At 41.9% G+C, this 21,045-nt stretch overlaps 1 protein-coding gene across 3 annotated transcripts in view; it reads right to left on the reverse strand.

Annotated features, from left to right (window-relative positions):
- Nucleotides 1-1,234: 1,234 nt before the first annotated feature.
- Nucleotides 1,235-21,045, reverse strand: part of TSHZ2 (teashirt zinc finger homeobox 2) — a 222,805-nt gene continuing 202,994 nt past the window's right edge. For all 3 annotated transcript variants that reach the window (XR_010466641.1, XM_021283757.2, XM_005499631.4), the window contains one exon: nt 1,235-10,470. Coding sequence is in view for 1 of the 3 variants with exons in the window: in XM_021283757.2 (XP_021139432.2) it covers nt 10,469-10,470 (2 nt within the window). In the remaining 2 variants the exon portion in view is untranslated. The remainder of the gene's footprint in view (nt 10,471-21,045) is intronic.

A 21,045-nucleotide genomic window follows, 5' to 3' on the forward strand; every position in this document is an offset into this window, starting at 1 on the left:
CAGCGGTGCTGCCCTGGTGTCCCCTGTGCTCCCTGCCAGGCTGGGGAGACCCCCAGGGGAACTTAGGAAAAGCATGAGATTTGGAGGAAATCCAAGGAGAAGGGCAACGGTGGGGTGGGGAGACACATCCAGCTCTTCCCTCCCCTCCAAGTTGTGCCAGGGGAGGTTCAGATTGGATATTAGAAAAAAAATTCTTCACGGAAAGGGCTGTTGTTGGGCATTGGAACAGGCTGCCCAGGGCAGTGGTGGAGTCACCGTCCCTGGAGGGGTTTAAAAGATGCTTAGATGAGGTTCTTAGGAACATGGTTTAGTGCTAGAGTGAGGTCATTGGTTGGGCTCAAAGATCCTGAGGGTATTTTCCAACTTCTATTCTATTCTGTCCTGTCCTATCCTGTCCCGTTCCATTCCATTCCATTCCATTCCATTCCATTCCATTCCATTCCATTCCATTCCATTCCATTCCATTCCATCCCATCCCATCCCATCCCATCCCATCCCATCCCACCCCTCATCTTATCCTATCATATCCCATCCCATTCTATTCTATTTGGCAGGCAGCAGCGTGGGGAGGATGCGCGGCCCTCGGCTGCTGTACTGCAGATGGGTCCTGCCGCTCGTCGTACGTTTATCGCAATGAGGAGGAGCGGCGGCAATTAAATACGGCTAACAGGTGATGCCGTACCCATAAATGAGTACAAGTATTGGGGATCTCTGCCATGGAGAGCTTTGACTCCTGAGCAATAAACAACCCATGGGGGCTCCTCGGGGGTGCGCTCCGCAGCGGGGTGTGTGACACGGGGATGTTACGGGGACGTGTTGAGCAGAGGCATCTGTCTGGGGTGCAGCTGGGGAGCGGGGTGGTTGGTGTCTCAATCATGGCTGGTTTATGGCTCGCGAGCCTTGAATTTGTGTGACAGCAGCCAGTACCTCGCTGGAGATTACACCATAAATAACCCCGGCACGGCGTGGCCAGGGGAGCCCGACCAGGGGAAGGAGAAGGTCTGTAGAAACAAACGCAGGGTGCTGTAGTCAGATTTGTTTTCTTATTTTAAGTGACTATTATCTAAGGGAAGAGGCTGCTAGGAATGGTTTGCGATTTTCACTGAAACAGGCACATTCCTGTGGTTCTGTGTCTCCCACAGCCTGCCCAGGTCAGTCTTTTTCTTTCTCTGCAGAGAAAGAAAGGGGAAAAAAATAAAGAATGAAAAGAAAAACCCACACGAAAATCAATCCATCAAATGTCATTACAGATTTATTAAGCCTGATGTAGAAAGACTTTTAACAGTAACATCTTCAGAAAGCATAAAAAGAGCACTTCTGTTCAGTCTTGTGCTTTGAAAATCTAAATATATTTTTATCATATAAATAATTCTTTTCATGTTTTAAGTGCATCTGTTTTTTTTTTTTTTCTTTTCAAATTTCCATTTTACAATTGGCCAAAACTGAAGTCTGCATTGACTGAAATGAAGCCATTTGCAAAGCTAATGATGTTGTGAAGCATGTCTATGGTGAACCGTATCAGCGAGATTTCAGAAAGGTAGTTCAATGAGTGCAGCATTAGAATGAGGGACAGCCTCCAGCAAAACCATAATTGAACACACCCAAGTCCTTAATGTCTGCAGTTGGGTTTCCTGATGCAAATTACGATAACATTTCAGATGTGAGCAGGCGCTTTCCAATAGCTGCAGTGGAAAAAGAGACATTTTATGCCACAAAGGAAAGAATTACCATGTTTAAAAATGTAAATAATATATGTATAGAAACCTTTTTTATGGAAATGAGGCATTCAGGATTATGGGAGCAGTTTGGGCTATTTTTTTTTTCCTTTTTAAACACAACAGATAAAGATGTGTGATCTATTATTCAGGGCTTTAATTACAGTTCTAAAACTGCAGTGATTTTATTAAAAATAAAATCCCTGGGCATAAAAAGTAACATTTTCTGTGGGAAAGTTGAGGGATTTTTCTTTTACAATGTATTTACCGTGGTAAAAATACAGAACAAAAAAAAAATCATCATTAATAGATTTCAATGCTGCAAAATGATACGCAGAAATACATCTTAAATGCACTGGAATACAGTCATCTTCCTGTAAATCAGAAAAGGCCTTAGATAAATAGGTCTGACCTGATTTAAATTTAATGAGATACATAGTCCTGATTGTTAATAATTGGTTTGGGGGAACCCAAAACAATAAAAGCAGTAATCTCTTCTAGTATAAATTATACGAATTTATTTAGCAATCAACCAAAGGGAGAAAAAAAATGCCATTAACATTATAAATTTGTTTAGTTGAAGTTAGTTATAATAAGCAAACAATTTGAAGCCAAATTGCCAGTTTGGCTTTGAGAGAGACGGTAAATATTGGGTAGAGGCGCCTCTGCCATGAGGCTTCGGGCCACTAGGTGGTTCTGTCCCCCAGCAGAAAGGGCTGTTCCCATTGTAAGGACCATTCATAATCATCCAAACCAAGTGAAACATGGTTTTGATTAAAACAGCCTGTTGGCTCAATAATCTCAGTAATTTTAAAAACATCCTTAATGTGGAAGAAGACCACTGCAATGTCACAAATGGCCTTGGGGCCCATTATAAACAGCAACAAAATAAATAAGGAGGAGAAATGAGAGGTCATGAAAACAAAATTAAGCTAATGTTTCAAATTTTGACAATTATGAATTGTTCCTCCAAGAAGACATTAAAAAAAAAATATTCAGGCACTATTAGATAAAATACAAAGAGAATAATTGTACATGTATGGGTTTTCCCGTGGGACTACGCATGCTTTAAAAGCAAAACTTGACTTCAATTTCCCCTGTTCCCCCCACCCCCTTCCAGCCGGCGACTGGGCAGGTCTCATGCAAACACAGACTCGCTTCTCGGAGTTCCTCCAAAATCTCCCCTCTCGTTGCATTAGGAACCATTGAAAGACGATGACCAACAAAAGGAACAAACAAAAATGATGAGCATATTTTTCTATTAAAAAAAAATTAATAATAGAAATCCCCCAATATGGACCAAGGTTTTTTTTGTAGGAAACCGAAACGAGCAAATATAACACAATCTGTGTTTGTAACATGGCAATATAGTCAATATATACAAATATGTACAGTATAAAAATGCATCAAAGGCATAACTTTTCATCCGAACAAGCTGCAGTGCACAATGAAGAGCAGCTTGGCCCCCCCTCCACTCTAAGTATACAGGCAATATATTCTATACAGCATGCACTTGTTACAAAATTAGTGCATAAGCACTGAAACATTCTACAGATAAAGTCACCATGAGTCCTCTTGGAAAGGAGTCCCATTTGAGTTGGTAATATATATAAAAAAAAGTGTTTAATCTTTCCTTTTTGCAATTTGTAGTATATACATTTTTTTTAAACAGAAATGAGCTTTTGATTATTTTTTTAAATTATTATTATTTTTTAAACAAAATTCTAGACCTAACGCCACGGGTCACAGGTGTAACCTGCAGATGCTGCCAATAACAAACCTATTACACACCACAAGCGCCGGGGCAGAGCAAAACCGTCAGATTTACTATTATGGCCAACTATGCTCTGTTCTTTAAAACGGGGGTGAATCTCACGATTTGTGCTGACACGTTCGAGATAATAAAAACCAAAACAAATGTAAAACAAAGAAAATAAAATAAAAGGATTAATAAGTGGTGCCTGAGCACTAGACAAAAGGGCACATTGTACCAGAGACACACGACAGTGAAGTACCCTGAGCCAAAGACCTGTTTAGCTTGTCAGCTTTTGCAACCTGTGTTGCACATTCCAGCATTTGCTGCGTTATAAAGCCAAAATACTGCATTGTACATCCTGAAGATACCTGCTGCTCCGCTTGGTGCCAGCTGTGCCCAGCTGCTGCTTCAGCCATAGAATGGGTGCCTGGTTATAAACAGCTCCACATATACACTCACAGTGTGTGCACAAATATATGAATGTATATGGGGGGTAGGTATCTGCATACAGCTGCATATCCACCTATATATATCTATATATCTATATATATATAGATATTGATATGCAGGTTTTTTTAAATGTTGCATGGACCAGTTAGTAATTGAAAGCATTGCTCAAATAAATCTTCCACATTTGAGGCCGTTGCGTGGATGTTTGTTCTGTCACTACAGCCCTTCCCCTGGGGCTGGTGCCCACCCGGGGATGTGGGTTTCAAGGGAAAACATTCTTTGCATTTAATGTAGCTACATTTTTGCAAGATGTCATTTTCATTTTTCTCTTTAAAAGATATTAATATTTTTCCTGCTATCTCGTCTAAGAAGTCTAATGCAAGAATTTGTTGTCTTAGATCAAAAAAAACTAGTTTGCTCAGCTAGATGATATGAACTCAAGTGGAGATGTATGACCCGCTAGGATTAGTATTTAATCTGTTGTCTCAAACAGGGCTTGTTACAAAGGCCTGAAGACATTTCATGAGCTGAGAGTGATGATGAACTGGAAGTTTATAACTCTGCAGTTAAGTCCAGTGGTACAGCTATTTCACTTCTAAAAATACTCTCAAAGAAAATATTGTACAGACACTTTGGTACGAGAAACAACAGTGTCATCTTAAACTTTACCTACTGTTCACACTTTTGCCAGCATAGTTAAAACAAAAATATGACCACTAATGGTGACTGAAGTATACCAGGATAAAAGTGCTTGCACTGGTATAAAAGTGGTCCAGCAAAGCAAAATAAGCTGTACCAGTATAAAGTGCTTTATAGCGATACAACTGTTTTCACATTAGGACTTTTACCAGCATAGTCACAGCAATAACAAAGTTTTGCAATCACTTCCCTGACAAAACTATAAAACTTCTCAAGTGCAGACTGTGCCTTAGATTAAATCTGCATGGAGCTGGAGACTGTTTGCCCAAGTTGTTTTCAAAACCATCTAAACATGTTAGGAATCCAAGGTTAGGACCGTGAGGACAGTGTTTGGAGCTGTGTAGGCAGAGGGTAAATATACTGAATTCCAAGGAGCAGCTCTGGATTTACACCAGAATAAATGAATTCAGAATCTGGCTTCTGTTTTTTTTTTTTTTTTTTTTCAGGAGTTGGTATAAATAAAGCTGAAGACCGGAATGAAATGAGAGGGAGGTGGTTGCAGGGAAGATCAGGACCATCCCGGTGGGACCCGGCGCAATGTGTGTGGGATGCAAACCCCCTCCCTGGGCACGGGCTGATTTGCAAAGGTACGTTGGCTTCTGGTATCATTGTAAACCCACTGGTTTTATTTTTTTTTTAATTCTTTCACTTCCTTTCAGGAGACAATTGGAGAAAAATTATCCTAAATTCCATGTGCTTGCGTGAAGTCAACCACCACAGGAAATGGTTAAGAAAAGAAAAAACTCCAGGAAATTTCTGGAATCGCTACCTGGTGCTGGCTCACCCATGGCCATCAGCAAAAAGACTTACCTTGACCTCAGGGGCTGACAAATTAGGACCTGCGTTTGATGAAATGTGAATTGAAATCTGCCTTTAGATGCATGTCATTTATTCTTTAGCTACAAGTTTTGAAATGTTACATTCACCATGTCCAATCTGCCACACGTAAAAAAGGCTTCGTTTCCACCTACCAATGTCCAGCTCAGACTCTTCAGCACCATTACTGAAAAGTTCTTAGTTTTAGTGAAATTCAATAACTTCTTGCTGATTGTTTTCAACTGAGGACAGAGGTTGGGCAAAAAAAGGAAAGTTACAACCTGTGGGATAAATTGCGGGGGGAGCAGGAAAACCAGGCCAGCAAAACCACCGTGTCACTGACCCTGTTGAGACTTTGGAACCCAACGAGAAGCTGCTCTGAGGTCTCCTCTGGGGTGGCCAGGGACCAGGAGTTACAGCTCTATGAAGCTCCTAAGCACAGTTTCCTAGGAGCAAAAATAATATGTCAGGTTGTACTGTAAGAAGATGGGCTCATACCAGTAGCACTTTTTCAAAAGACATAGAGGTGGTTATATCAGTGCTCTTGCTTGGGGACAGATGGTCTTTAAAGCCTGCTGTAATTGCAACGTATTGATCTGGAATCTGTGATCAATACTGTCTTTATAGAGAGAATTTTAAATATAAATTGCATCGTATATCTGTTTGGGAAGACAAAAGCCCTGTGTGATGGAGATCCACCTCCGCTGAGCCGACACACTTTCTTTAGCCTGAGAGTGACGATGGCAAGTGCAGAGGGGACAGGGGTGGTGGCCTCGGGCGCTGCACAGGGGCATTTCTTCGCTGGGAGGAAGTCTCTACCAAAGATGAGGTTGCTGTCTTTCATTTCCATGTGTTTTCTCAACATATTTGCAGCAGGACTAACCCGAGGGCTGAGCTGAGCTGCTGTGCTTGAACGGGGGCAGCACCTCGGCTGCAGGATCAGACCGTTAGTAATTAGCAATTAGCAGGGAGCAATGCTGCAGAAAGCAAATCTCCCCTGGCTGGCTCCCCCATGCCCAAACTCAGTTACTTGTGTATTTTCCCGACCACAAGGGCAGTTTGCTTCCCCTGCAACGCCTGCAGAGATGCTTCCCGGTGGGAATGTCCCCTTCTGTCATAGGAACTGAGCTGTGGGTATAAATTAGTCACGAAATATGGCACTTTATCAAAATGTGATTAAGAATAAAAGACCAAAAATTAGGGGAACAGTCCTTGCCATTTGAATGTGTGAGAGTTGACTCAATAGCCTGTAAAAGTGGCTTGGAAGACTTCAACCCCTATCACGTTAATGTACAAGCATTGATTTTTAAAATGACTTCTTATATCCTCCGTGATCTCTAAAAAGGCTAAGGAGGTCAGTCTTGTAAATACTTTTACAAGTAGGTAATAAAACCCATAATGAAGTTGCATTGACAAGTAATTACTGGGCAGGTTTGTTAGCAGATTCTCAAAGATTTTTTTTTTTTTAACTAACAATTATTATTGTACTAATGATGGCCATTTTTAAAGCTGAGTGTCCTTCTCATTCTCAGCTTAAATAATAAGAGCCTGGAAAAAAAACACCTGAGACTGATGCACTGGAATTGTTACATACTAGGCTCCAAAGAGATGCTAATTACGTCTCCTTCTTTTAAAATAAAACTTTTTCTTTTTTTTGAGATGATTTGGCTTATTTTGACACGGACGGTGGCAGAAAGGGAGCTGTGCTTGCTGAATAAATCTCTCAAAGCGGTGTGTAAGGGTAACAATTCTTACTGCTTTATTGCAGTGCAAGAGCATAAGCAGCTTGGATATGTGGCATATCAATATGCCACTTGTTAATAAGCAAGGATGTGAATCATAAATATTCAGCTGTTTGATCACCAGGCTTTTAATTAATGTTTTGATGATCTCCAATAAGAATAAAAGTCAGAACGATAGATATTGAGTAGATACGATAGAGAAAAGACGCAATGATTTTCTGTGTTACCTGATTTATATGACAGATAAACTATCAACTCATCCAGTTTTGTACAGAGAAAGAGAGAGGAGAGATGTACATTTTCTTTTTTATATCATATTGTAAAAAAAAAAAAAAAAAGAAAAATCACTTAATTCAAATGTGTACCTAAAATGTTCCCAGAGGACGGCGATGCGGGCAAAATAATCAAGGTTTAGCAGTGTGTAATAAAGGTTTGTGGCCAGATTTTAAATGAAATAGCTGTTTCTGCACTTGCCTGTGCTGGAGTGATGCTACCTGAGCAAAACGCGCTGCTGGCCGGCCAGACCTCCCCGTGGGGAACCAGCGCTCCCCAAATCCCGGTCCCGCAGCTCCCGTGTTGGTGTCCGAGCGGCTCGGCCGTGGCTGCAAGCGGCAAAACGTCCGGCATGGGGGGCTCCTACCAAAGCGGGTTCCAAACCCCCAGGAGCACAGGCCCATCAGAAGTCGGTGGGAATCTCACCCGTTGGATGCCGCGATAAGCCAAATATTCTTCCCTAGAGCACCCAAAAGCTCGGGGAAAGGTGTGGGGCTGGGGACACACACGTGGTTTCTCCCAGGCGGGATTGAACGGCAGCGCTCGCTGCCTTTGGGCCGGTGACGCTGGACCCGCCTTGTGCAACTTCACTGAGTAACTCTGGAGTGGGCTGTGCAATTTAACAGCTTCTGAGGAGCTCGATGCTAATGCATTGATTTTGCCTTAATAGAATTTTGTTGTCAATGGCCGGTGCTCAGCACGGTGCAGGCTTCAATCTTAACCCATCTGAAGGCTCTGCTCGTTTCCAGTTGAGCTCCGTTCATTTCCAGTTGAATAGGTTAAGCAAAGACAGACCTCACTGTTCTCAATTCACTTTATGATCCTCCCATCATAAAAAATAATATCAGCACCTTGCTTTTCATGTCAGAACTACATTTGAGCTGCTATTCCCTATGCCCATGAGTAAATCCCATAAAAGCCGCCCCGTTGTACTGTCGCTATTTTTCCTTGTGGATGATTGATTGATGGATGAGTGCTGACACTTCAATGAAGCTATTTCGACTGCCATCTCAATCCGATGATGTGAGGGGTATATTTTCTGTCCATGCCTCATTACTTCAGAATGACATTCCTGGAACTTCATTTACTTTTTCCCTCCTTCCCTCAAGCGCCATATTTTTTCCCATCTAGGTTATGCATGCCATAAAAAAAGCAATTTGCTATTATATGTGGCATAAGGGCAACACTTTCCCTAGGAGGTAAATAAGAAGGGACTTTTTTTTCTCCTTCATGTTGAGTTTAGGGATCATGTCAAAATTTCCCAAACAATGACAAAAACAGGCCCTTCTGCATAAGTCACAGGGAATGCAGTAAATGTATTTAGTCTGATTTTGTGAATGCTGCATTTCAATTACATCCTTGAACATCCAAACCAAAATAACAGCAAAAAGACACCCCAAAGCCCTCTCTTATTCGAGAAAGATCCTCTTCTCAACTTGTGCCTAGCATACTTTGGATATTTCATTTGCAACGGAGCATTGGTTTACAACTTGATCCAGACTTATTTTGCCTTTGAGAATACAGGAAGTTCATCGTTAAATGCAGAGATGGATTTGTCGACCGGAGGTTGTTTTGGCTGCGAGGAAACGCTCAGCGAGATCAACCAGGGCTGCGCGTGATTTTCCATGCAGCGCACTAAGTAAGGTGGGACTTGTGACTTTAGCGTATCCTGGAAGATTTTGTGAGTTGACTTGGGACCCGATTTTAATCTGTGCAATACAGTATTCCCGTTAATAATAACGTATAATTAAGACATCCGTTAAAAATCCATAACGTTAATTTAATGGAGAAAATCTAATACAGTTCTATTGGAATTTTTACGTTAAATTAACTTTAACGGGCTTTTAATGGATGTCTTAATTAGATCTCATTATTAACGTGAATATTCCACAAATTAAAATCAGGACCTCAAAGTTTTAATGAAAAAGTTACAAGCACAGATTTGAAGTTGCCATCTTTGTAGCCCCTTCTCCCCAGGTCTCGGTTGACTTGAAGCCAACTGTGCTTCCCAGCACCAGCCAGGGAGCGCAAAGACCAGATTCTGATCTCATTCATGGTGGCATAAATCCAGGCTAACTCCATTGACTACAACAGAGAGATTAGATTTACACTCACCTAACTGAGAAAGCGATTCTACTTTTATCCCTTTATATCTATATATAGATATTTATATAGTGATATTTATATATAGATATACCTATATTTATACAATGTTCAATAATCTAACAATAGTACTTTTGTTTAAAAATCACTCCATCGCATATGTCTCATCGTAAACCGTAATGGAGATTTAAATATATATATCTGAGGAATAAAACAAACTGAAAATAATCCATTTTAAACAAATCTTTGGCAGCAACATGGTTAAGCATAACTATTTGAACAACTTGCACAGAAGATTAACATTGTTCAGAGGTTTTTTGGCTCAGAATCTGTTTTAACTTAATAATTCTTGTACTTACTGTGATGTATTGATCCCTAGTGCAATGACTGGATTGGGCAACCCAGGTGCAACAGTAATAGCTGCACAGAATAGAAACATTTCCTTTAGACAAACTATCCCAAAGGGGTTATAAATAGGAAATGGACATTACCATGAAAAGTAAAGCTCGCAATGTGACTGCATCTTGTGTAGCACACTTGGACATTAAACTATGAAGAATTTTTTTTTTCTTTCCTGTCAAGTGTTACAAATTGACAAAATAAGTACATCAATGTTCTCAGTCATTATCTTACTTCAGTGGCACTTTGTTTTAGTGACAGCAAAAAGGGACAGTGGAGACCAGACAGCCCCAGTGCAGTTTATCAATGAAAATCTAATATCGTCCATAAGCAGGGGAGTGGAAATCAATACTTCATTACCAAATTGTTAGTGAGGATGAAGAAGAATAGCGGGAGTTTTTTTGGCAGTCTTCTCGGTCCGGGTTGTTGCGAGTTCAATGTTGGGATCGCAGTGACGTGCAGAGGCAGGCTGGGTGCGGGAAGCCTGGGCTGGAGAGCTGGAACTAAGGCATTCGTCCTGCAAGAAGAACAGTAACAACATCTATCGTTACCAGATTTGTAATAATAAATCCAGATTTTCTTGAATACGCACTTTTATCCATAGAAATTTCTGGAAATGGGTCAGCTTTGCTTTGTGTTGTCCACACGCAGGCTCGCAGAAAGGCAAGGACACGGAAGCGTGAATGACAAACCCAGATTTTTACATCCGTACCTGTGCCTGGTCCACAGAGCGTGTCACTCTGCTTCTCTGCTTTTCCCTTATGTTGGAAGAGCCTGGATGAACCTCATTCTACAACCAGTCAAGAATATGCCCTGAAATCCTCAGGGTGAACTGGGCATCTTGGTACCCACGTTGTGTTTAAATTACTCGACTGTTGCTGTGCTATTTCTGGCTGTGAAGGCACTTCCCCTCAGCACTAAAAGCCGCCGTTCGTCCATTCTGCAGCTACTAAAAGTGCTAAGTGACTCAAGTTGTGAAGTTACTTCTACACAGAGACAGAAGGTGCTTGTTTTGTTTAATTTCAAGATGCAGGTTTAAAAGTTCAGCCTAGAGTTGAGGTCTGTTTTGCTTACAACCTGCAAGAAGGATACTGAGAAAAGCAGTAGAAAAAAACAACTGGAAAAATAGGGTGAGAAATGAGGCAGGCAATAAGTAGAGTGAAAGTCAACCTGGAGAGAGCATAGAGGAAAAAAAAGACCAACAGCAGGCAAAGAGAAATATGTTACTGAAAAATATATTATCTGTTCAAGGCCATGGACATTTCAGCAAATACAACTCAAATCCTGCAGCATGTTCCCTGTGTTCTGGTTAAATCAACTGGAAATTCAGTAGTAGCTATATTTAAAGTAAAATAAACCCAGCTTTTAAAAAATTCCATCTGAAAACAAAAAAGTCCATTGACTCCATGCTATTTAGTTTATAATTGAGTTTGGTTTACAATATTTTCACCTTTTCAGTTTTCACAGCGATGCTGAGTTTTGCATGGGCAACCCAAACCTGCTATGGAGAAGCTGTTGGAAGGGAAGAAGAGGTTTTGGCAGCTGAATGTAGAGACTTTTGGCAACTGAGGCTGCATGGAAATCAGTTTGATCATTACTACCACTTAAAGAAATATTAAAAGCAATCCATGTTGACACTTTAAGGTGTTGTCTTTAGGTTTCAGAGGTAACGCCCCAGAGCATCTCACACTTTGCAAAGCTATTATTTTTCACTGTGAAAGGACAAAGCTGTGTCAGCTTACACCTTGTTCAACTTTTAAAGGAGTCCTTTACTATTGTAAAGCCTGGAGCTGAATTCCAGTAATTCCATGAGCCGGCTCTGCTTCTGCAGCCACGTTCCCAGCTGCAGGATCACCCTCTGCAAATGTTCCAAGTGCAGACTGCAGAGACAGCCCAGAATTTACCTTTCTAAGGGGATTTTGCAGCCCTCCCCAGGATGGAAAGCTACCTGTGGTGTGCCACCTAAGCCCTGCCTTGGGTCACACCAAGCTCTGTAGCAGCTCTGACTTGCAGAGTATCTGTGTCTGGGACACAGACACTATGGGCTGGTCCTGCATAGGCCAATGTGAGGGGTGGTGGTGAAACAGCTGAGCGCCGGAACCGTAACTCTTGATTAATTCAGCTCTACCCTCAGAATGTTGTTAGGATAATTAAGCAGCATGTAGTGTTACTGGAAGTGCCAAATCTTGGAAGGAGCCTTGGTTTGAAGCGAAGAAACTGCAGAGTACTGGTTCCCTGCCAGTGGGAAATATTTATCAAGGGCTTGGACTAGAAAACCGAAAAGCTGGACTCCTGCCTTCTTTCTTTTGATTTGTTGTGAGGAACGTCCTTGGACTTTAGTATTAGATGAGCCATAAAATCAGCTTAGTAATATTAGTAAAATCAGTTTAGTATTATGCACAGAGCAACATTAAGAACATGGTTAACCCTTGGCAGAGCTCTTCGGAGGCACATCAGTCAGGGTGTAGCTCTACCGGAAACTCTTCTGGCAACAAACCTGCTTCAGAAGCTCTTGCCCCCTCTTATTATTTCCACCCCACAGTACACTACAATCCTCAGCCACATTCCTGCAACCATCCATGGGTCTGCACTGCCCCAGCCCTAAACCGGATCCATTCCTGATGTGGCTCACAAGGGGCCACACAGGCACTTCCACCAGGAGTCCCCAGAGCAGGGCTGGGACAGCACAGTGAACAGGGAAGGGGAGAAACCGGTCCTGCAGCTGGAGGAAAGATGGAATAAGGAGCTGGGGAGATGAAGGGGGTCTCTGCACTGCCGTGTGTGTGCAGGCAGTTTTGGTCTATCGCTGCTCTAACAGCTGTTCATGACAACTGCATAAACTTTTGATGCTGACTCCATATACTTGAGTAACAGTAACATTCACGCATGACTAAAATCAATTGGGACTTGGGATTGATTTCAATGGGATAAGCACTTCACCCCTAGGTCTTCTGGCCAACCAAAGTCTCCATCCTTGGGTTTTGATCTTTTTTTTTTTTTGCATTGATATCACTGCAGGCTGGGACAGGACTTTGGGAAATTAATTAGTGTGAGCCATGATCAATAAGGGTCATAGTTTATGTATTTCATTATCAAGTCTCTAAGAGATACAGGGAGTATGTGGAGAGCTTGTCACCTGCAGTCCAGGGCACAGCAGCCTGGAGGTTCAAGCAGAACTTGATGAGAAAAGTTTGGTGATTCCTGGGCATTTGTTCATCCACTAGCATGAAGAAAAATCTATCACTCAAATTACGTTATGAAAATGCAGTTGAGAGCGTTCATTGTGCTGATGTCTTGTACAGCATATGTGAAATACCAGTTGCAGACACTGAAGCTTTTCTTTTATTTAACATTAATTATCAAGCCATCCACAGATGTAAAATGTTGTATCTATTTTAATGTGGACGTGTCAGGACTGAGGATTCCTTCTAACAACTGCCTTCCCACTCCTTGTCCACGGCACAGCTTCCTTCTCCTCATTCAAACCTTGCCGTAAAAACACAGCTGTGAAACCTCTGAAATAGGGACTCTCAGACGTGTCTGCGACCTGAGACAACCGTCAACCGTATGTCAACAGCTCATCGTGCATGAGTGCGGCCTCGGTGGCTGGCACCGGCGCTGCTCAGCTGCGCTTCCTGCTCCGCGCTTGCCTCACCACCTCCTTCTTTCCTGCACACACACGCCAGATCCAGATCCCCCACTTTCATTTCCTCTCTTTAGTTTCCTTTTCCCCTTTCCTCTGTGGCCAAAAGAGGCGCTGGCTGGATGACACAGCATCCCGGGGTTTTGCTGTCACCATTTTGCTTTTTGGGTGCTGCAGGAGAACACCCACCAATTCAGTGGCACGATCCGAGGTGTGATGGTGCTCTAGAGCCAGGCAGATGACAGCACTTCACGTGTTTATTAATATAATGTTTTTTTTGTGTTTCCAGATCTTTGCTAATATCATTTTATCATCTTCTATTAGTGCAATGGGATAATAAAAATGAAAATACGTATCTGTCGTCCACCCACCAAAGTCCATGGGAGTCTATGGATCAAAATCTTCTCATGCTGCAGGTCTACCTGCAGTAATAAACTGCAGGACTCTTAAAAGGCCAAATAGAAAGACACAGACAGTCCCTTTGTGGTTACCAAACATGTTATCTCTAGATGTCATTTCTGACCTACTTTTGCTAGATTTTTACAGCAGCAGAAAATCTGTCCCTTAAAGAATCATGTTCACATGCATATTACATAGATAGGGAGAAACCCCAAATTTAGATATATTTTATTTCGTTTAGGACTCATCTCACCATGAATTACAATATTGCAGACTCTAAACGCCTTCTCGTTAGCCATAATTATAACTAAAATTATATCAATCTAAACAGTAACTACTCAAATGATTCATCCTGATTGTAAGGAGCATGCTCTCTAAAGTTGTGCCTGCCCATCCATTTTAAAGCCTTGTGGCAGGAATAGCTTTCCAGAAGGTCATTTAACAACACATTAAATAAATAAATAGAACATATTTGTTTCAGGAAACACACTCTGATACAGTGGGAAAGCATTTTGGGAGAGGTAAGAATAACCCTCATGGAAACTAATCCTTTCAGTTCTTGCTCATTCTTGCTGAGGGTGCAGCATCCACCCCAACACGTGCAGAAGAACACACGGTGCCAGAAGGAAAAGGACCCTGATGTTCTCCATACTGATGGGTGCTGTGCTCAGAAGCTGCTTTATTGTAAAACATACTTCTGTCCTGTGATCTGATCTTATGATGATGTGGGACAAGATAATGGAAAAGAAATGTGTGCTCAGATGTTCCTGGGGTGTGTCTGCCTAAATACAAAATTTTCTTACTGCAGTAACACCAAGGTGGAAGAATTTAGGGACCCCATTGCCTGGGATGATGGAAACTATGTTTAATAAAAACTTGAAATCATTAAGTTGCATTTATTTCAGAAAACTCTTTGTTGAAGATATTTTGCTAAGAGGCTGAGGCCAAGGTCAGATAGAAGACCTCTGGATTTCAGCAGCAAGATCATCAGAGCACATATCTGCAGCTGGTGCAGAACACCCTATCTGCAGGAGGTCACTGAAGCTATGCTCATTTACCTCAGCTGGCCTGGACCAACAGTTCTGGGGTATAAAAGAAGAATCAACTTGAAATCTGCCAAGAAAAACCCCAAACCTTTCACTTTTTGAGTTTCTTGTTTTCAGAAACCTCTGATAACTGTGCATGTAATTTTTAATGACAGATTTTTCAGCTGTGACCCTGGTTCAGCAGAACTCCTAAGCATATGCCTATTTGTCTTATGCACAGGCAGGGAACACAGTGATCTGACACTGTCAGGAGCTGTGGACTAACAGAACCTCCACAGATACAGCAACACTGATGTTTTAGGGCATGTCTGTGCAGGCATGTACATGGACCAACTGTGCCACCTGAGACATAAGAGAGATGCAAAAGTTCTTCTGCATATACATTACAATTTATGTACAAATATAATATACAAACATAAGTACATTTTATAAGTATATATGTATTTCTATACAAAAAAGCAGCCCATCAGAGCTACTGAACCTGTGCAGTAGTGCCCAGCTCACCAGGGTTATTAGACATCCCTGAACAAATACAGTTAGATCCTCCAGATCCACCAAACAACATGGCCTGTGCAAATGCTGACATCTGTTAGGCTGAGCAGCTCCGCAGAGGGCAGGCAGCTTCTTCTGCGAATGACTGGAAAAAGATCAAGGAGTGTTTTAAAAGCAAGAACGGTGAGCCACATTCCCCAAAAGACAGGGACAGAAAAAGATGCGGTAAGGGTGGAGGAGAGTGCTGCTGGCTGAGGCTGCCCCATTCCTCCCTCCACATGCGACCCTCACCAGCACCACCTGTACAATGCCACAGGGGGCTATTTAGGATGAGAAAAATTAGAAAAAAAAATATATATATTTTTTCCCCCTTGATAGTTAGGGCAAAGCAGGACCCAGGCAGCGATGTGTGCAGAGGGTGCGTTGGTACCAGAAGTGACGCCGTGTCAGCCCATCCTCAGCTCCTTTGGACATGTCAAGGAAAGGATGCGAATAGAGTGGGCCAAGTGCTAAAGCCAGCACTGCACCCCCAGAGACCCGATGTGCACAGCTCTACGCAAACCATCTCACCTCCTTGCACACCCCAGCTGTTTTGCTGATGATGGAGTCAGGCGAAAAACTGGGGTCTGCAGCTCCCCGTGTCTCCACAGAGACCTGGGGTGGTGGAGAGAGTGGGATTTCTGCTGTTTGTGGGGGGGAAAGACAAGATTTCACCCCTGATCTCAGCTTGGGCCTCAAGGTGACATAGGATACACATGGTTGGTGACAAAGAAGAGCACATGTGGTATCTGACAGGCACAAAGAAGTATCCTGACACTTAACTACTCCCTCCTAATTGCTTCTGCACACAAACAAATCCCAGTACGGAGGTATCTGGATGGATCACGGGCTTAAAAAAAAAAAAGATATAACATTTAATTTTTTATTTTTTTCTATAAATAAAGTTTAGTCATCAAGTCATAATGTATTTGAGAGCACGTGCTATTGACAGCCTATTCTTGGAGAAAAAAAAAAGGTGGTTTTTTTTTTGGCAAAGTTTCTCTATTTGCTAAAGATTAAATTGTTCATTGTACAGGGCACCATCTGCCCTTGGAGAGAGATTTAGTTGATGGCAACTGCAACCAAAGTGTGGAAGATAGAGCTGAATTTCTGGTTTCTTTTCAACGAACAACTGTCATTACAGGTCACATGCAAACTGTGTCATTTTCTGTGACAAGCAGGTTCTGCAGACTTGGGTGTTTGCTACATTTTAAAATGCCACCTGTATAGATCCCAGAAGAGAAATAGCTTTTGTAACACACCTCGACAAAAGTGAATTTAGAGCAGATAAGACAAAACAATTATGATTCAACCATCTGGACACTGGCAGTGGGTTCAAGTCCCAGGTTTGGATGGACATCAGGATGTACTGGTGGGCCACTTAAAGCGAGGCTTCCCCAATTAATGTAGGTGCTTAAAAAGGCCAACTTGTCATCTGCAAGTGTTTACTTGACTGCTGCGTAATTCCTCAATTGCCTCCTTGTTTCCCTTGTAAGGTTAGATTAAACCCCACATTTTTTCAGCTCTGAAGATAATTTCTTAATCATCAAACTAGAGGCTATCGTGGGTGGTTTTTTCCCGGCCCCACCTATTGCTCTGTGACATTAAAATGTCCGGATTCACTGCGAGAGAGCAAAGGGCGCTGGAGAGTGGGGAGATGCTGATTCCGTCTCTGCATTCAGAGCTATTCTTACACAAAACTCGCCACTGGCTCCAGCAGCAGCTCCAGGAAGGAGCTGGTACCTCTCCCCTCTCTCCCGAACACTGGAACTCCTCGGCAGGAGGATTATGTTCCCTTTCTCTGCTGAACAAAATGGGAGACGAGAAGTTAAGAGCACACTGGTACATTTTATTAGGACTAAGAAACAAAGCAAAACAAAAAAGCGAACCCAAACCTCCTTCCTTTCATCCCTGCCTTGCTATGAAAGTGCCTTCGTATTTCCAGGCTCTCTGACAATATTTCAGGATGGTACATCACACACCGTCTCCTCTGGAACAGCAGACACTGTCAGTGCTGCGAGACAACCACTCTCTGGATCGTACTTCACAAAGATTCCGTATAAAGCTTTTCTATAGAAAAAAGATTTTTGAAATTTGTGAGTCTCTCAGCCTTTCAGACAAGGATGAGTTCTGGTTAATTTTCTTGTGATGATTTCCACATTTTCTGCAAGAAAAACAACAGCCACTATTGCCTTAAGACAGACTGTACTAGTTGTAACATGCCTAGATGTAAGTTTGTTTTTTTTTTTTTCCATGTGAAAGTATTTGAAGGACTTAAATTTGTTCTCGAGTTTATTCTGTTTAACTTTTTGGTCTTCTATCACCTATTTTTTGTGTGTGGTAGAATGGGCTCATGATTTGAAACAGAAACTGCTACTGCTGGTAAATTTTTAATAAACCTGGTGTGACTAAAGCTATGGTTTGGGATAAAAACTTTGCCTTTGCCTTTCCAGCAAAGTATGGTCCATCGTTCCAGATGTCAGCACATGTTTCTGATTGCTCCACAATGTGCCCAGGCCATCCATGCCATCCCTCCTTGGGAAGGCTCATGCTCCCATGTCTCTTTTCTGCTGTAGAATGGAAACACACACAGACCTTAATCTTCAGTCAGGTACACCTATTTATTTCCATCACTATTTCCATCACTGATTTGACTCCGCTCAAGTGCCTTGAGGACTTGAAAGAGACATCTGGAAAAGTTCCTGAAAACTAAGACTATGCCTGCCTGGGTGACTTTTTGCAGAAAGCATTAATCAGTAGGAGAGGTGGGCTGCTCACCCGGACGAGTGTACAGAGCGCTGCTTTCTCCTGCCTTTGTGAGGAAGCACTTAAAACACAAATTCCCACCTTAAAAAAACTGAACCAGCGTAAGCTACAAGTAAATCACCTGCTCTGCGGTGCCAGAACTGTACATGCTCTTCTGCAGCTGATTTATCTACAAAATATATCACATGCCAGTTACTTGAATTAGGATCATGGGGAGAAGGGAATCATTAGAGAGTAGCAGAAACTAACGCATAAAGAAAACTTCTCCATTTGTCTCCTCCGTGATGCTCGTTTTATTTCCTCTTCACACCCTGACAGCGCTGATGAGGCAACGGATGCCGTAATCCTAAGCAGTTGCTTTTGGGTGTAGCATCATTAGGGTTGCAAATGTTTGATGCAGCAATAGCTTTGAATTTGCAGGCAGGCCCTTTTTCCCCATCATTGCAATGTGTTTAGTGGTGCCGGTAGGTGAATGGCACAGCCCGGATCAGGTATTTCACTCCTGGTGCTGTTTCCTTTGCTATCAGCGTGCCTCGAAAAGCCAGGTAAATTAGACTTGGAGAAAGGGACACTGCATCTTTGAGTAATGAGGCTGGGAAACAGGGAACACATTTTCCACTAGCTCATGTCTCACTGTATGGCATTCCGATTTCGTGACACTTCATAATAAATCATTGCTTATCACTCACATGGGAACATAACACGGTTCAAGTTAAGATTCGTTAGTGATTGTAAAGAAGAAACATGAATTGCTCTATATCAGGGATTTTTGATCATCTTTCTGTCCACTGCAAGCATTTTTTTAATCATAATATTTACAGTAACTGTTCTTTAAAGCATAAATAAAAGGAAAAGAAAGAGCAGAAAATATGAATAATGAAAATAAATTTATTTGTCTTATTTATGTGTTTATGTAAACATTTGGCAATTGCTTTGCACAGCAGCTTGTATGCCATGTCACAGACTGCTGCACCAACATAAGTTTCTAAAGCTGGGATTTTAAATATATATACGTGCGTATATGAAAAACCCTAAATGTCAATACATTCATTTTCTAGAGGAGAAGGTTCTAGCAGGCACATCTAAAGCCAATTTGCTTTGTGTGCTGCAGGGAGAAGAGTCTGACCCTGCCCTGCAGTGCTGTCCCCCCGGAGCGGTGGCACAAGGGGAGCAGAGAACTGGTGGCACCAGCCTGGAGCTGCGGGAGCGGAGTTGGGGTGAAGCCAGGATGTCCCCGTCCAGGCTCCCCCAAAGGAAACAGGGATCTGTGTTTGGGAGGAGGGATGTCTGAAGGCTGGGACAACCTTGCTCCAGCCCCTGTCCCTGTAGGGATGGCAAAACATGAGCTCTAATGGGGCATGTGCTGAGGATGCATCCAGTGATATATTCGGGCATTTCACCACCTTCTTGGACCTTCAAGAGATGGATTTTTCTCCTGTGTGCTGTCGCTCACAGCATTTTCATCAGCAATTTAGAGAGAGGGGTGAAAAGCTTATGGGTTTACAGGTGACACCAGTAGTGCTTTACGGGAACAGTAAGCTGATTATAAAAGGACCTACTAACTGAAAATATGGGAGCTTGCTAAAATAAAGAATTATAATATATACACAGAAATTTTTCACCAAAAAAATCCCAACTAACCAACCAACCAACCACCTATTCCTTCCCTTGTGTTACAAATAGTTTAATTTAATTTGTATTCTTTATCTTTTGGGTTTGATTGTGGGAGGTACCTAAAAATCTGGGATGACCCGAGAGAAATCAGATAAGGTAAATATTTGCTGCAACTATGGCTTTGATTATTCCCCCTTCAGTAATTTGCTATTTACTATATTAATCAACTATATAATGTGTCATTTCTACTGCTCCCTGGCTGAATGATTTCCAAAACTGCTAACAGTTTTCAGTATAGTTGCCAGACAGGTGCAAATTAATACTTTTAGAAATTCTTCCTAGAAACATTTCCATGAAAAGAACATTTTGCACCCTGTATTTGTGTAAAGGAAATAGAACTGGGTCAAAAAATTGTTAAATTATTCTTTTAGACAAATTCTTGCATTTTTTTTCTGGTTTTATTCCAGTTGAATATTGATCTTTGACCAAAAATATAAAATGTGTTAATGTTTACCCTTGCTAGAAGAAGTAGCCTTGTGAGACAAGACGGCAATAGTAGTTAACTGTTTGCAGGATTTGGACTTCATTTAGTAGTTATAAAATAGACAGACCTGATTGTCTTTTACTGAGGCAAATAATCCCCTTGATTTGTGGGACAACTTGTCCCAGTAAAATGGCATATGACCAAGGGACTGTAAATTCAGTTGTCTGATCCATCTGATCTCCCTCCCTGACACTCCAAATTGCGAGTATTTGTGGCTAAACCGGCCGTTGCCTTTGATCTCCAGTGTGCTCTTTTCAACTCAGTTTTGCCTCTTGTGCTCATGGTCTGGGGCTCTGTAAGACTTTCCCTTGTGCTCACAAAATCCCCAAAACACATGCAATAAATGCATTGTGCACAAACATGCAAAATCCCCCAAATATTAACCTTCTGAAAAAAATAGAAAAGATCTGCTCTGGTGCAGTACAACTTTAGATGCATTTGTTATTTCTTTTCACCTACTACCAACAGACAATTATAAACAACAATTAAACCCCCCAAGTCTTGACAAGGAAAAAAACATACTTTTTTTCTGATATATATGATACAGAC

This window comes from Columba livia, chromosome 16 (assembly GCF_036013475.1).
Source record: "Columba livia isolate bColLiv1 breed racing homer chromosome 16, bColLiv1.pat.W.v2, whole genome shotgun sequence".
Lineage (NCBI taxonomy): Eukaryota > Metazoa > Chordata > Aves > Columbiformes > Columbidae > Columba > Columba livia.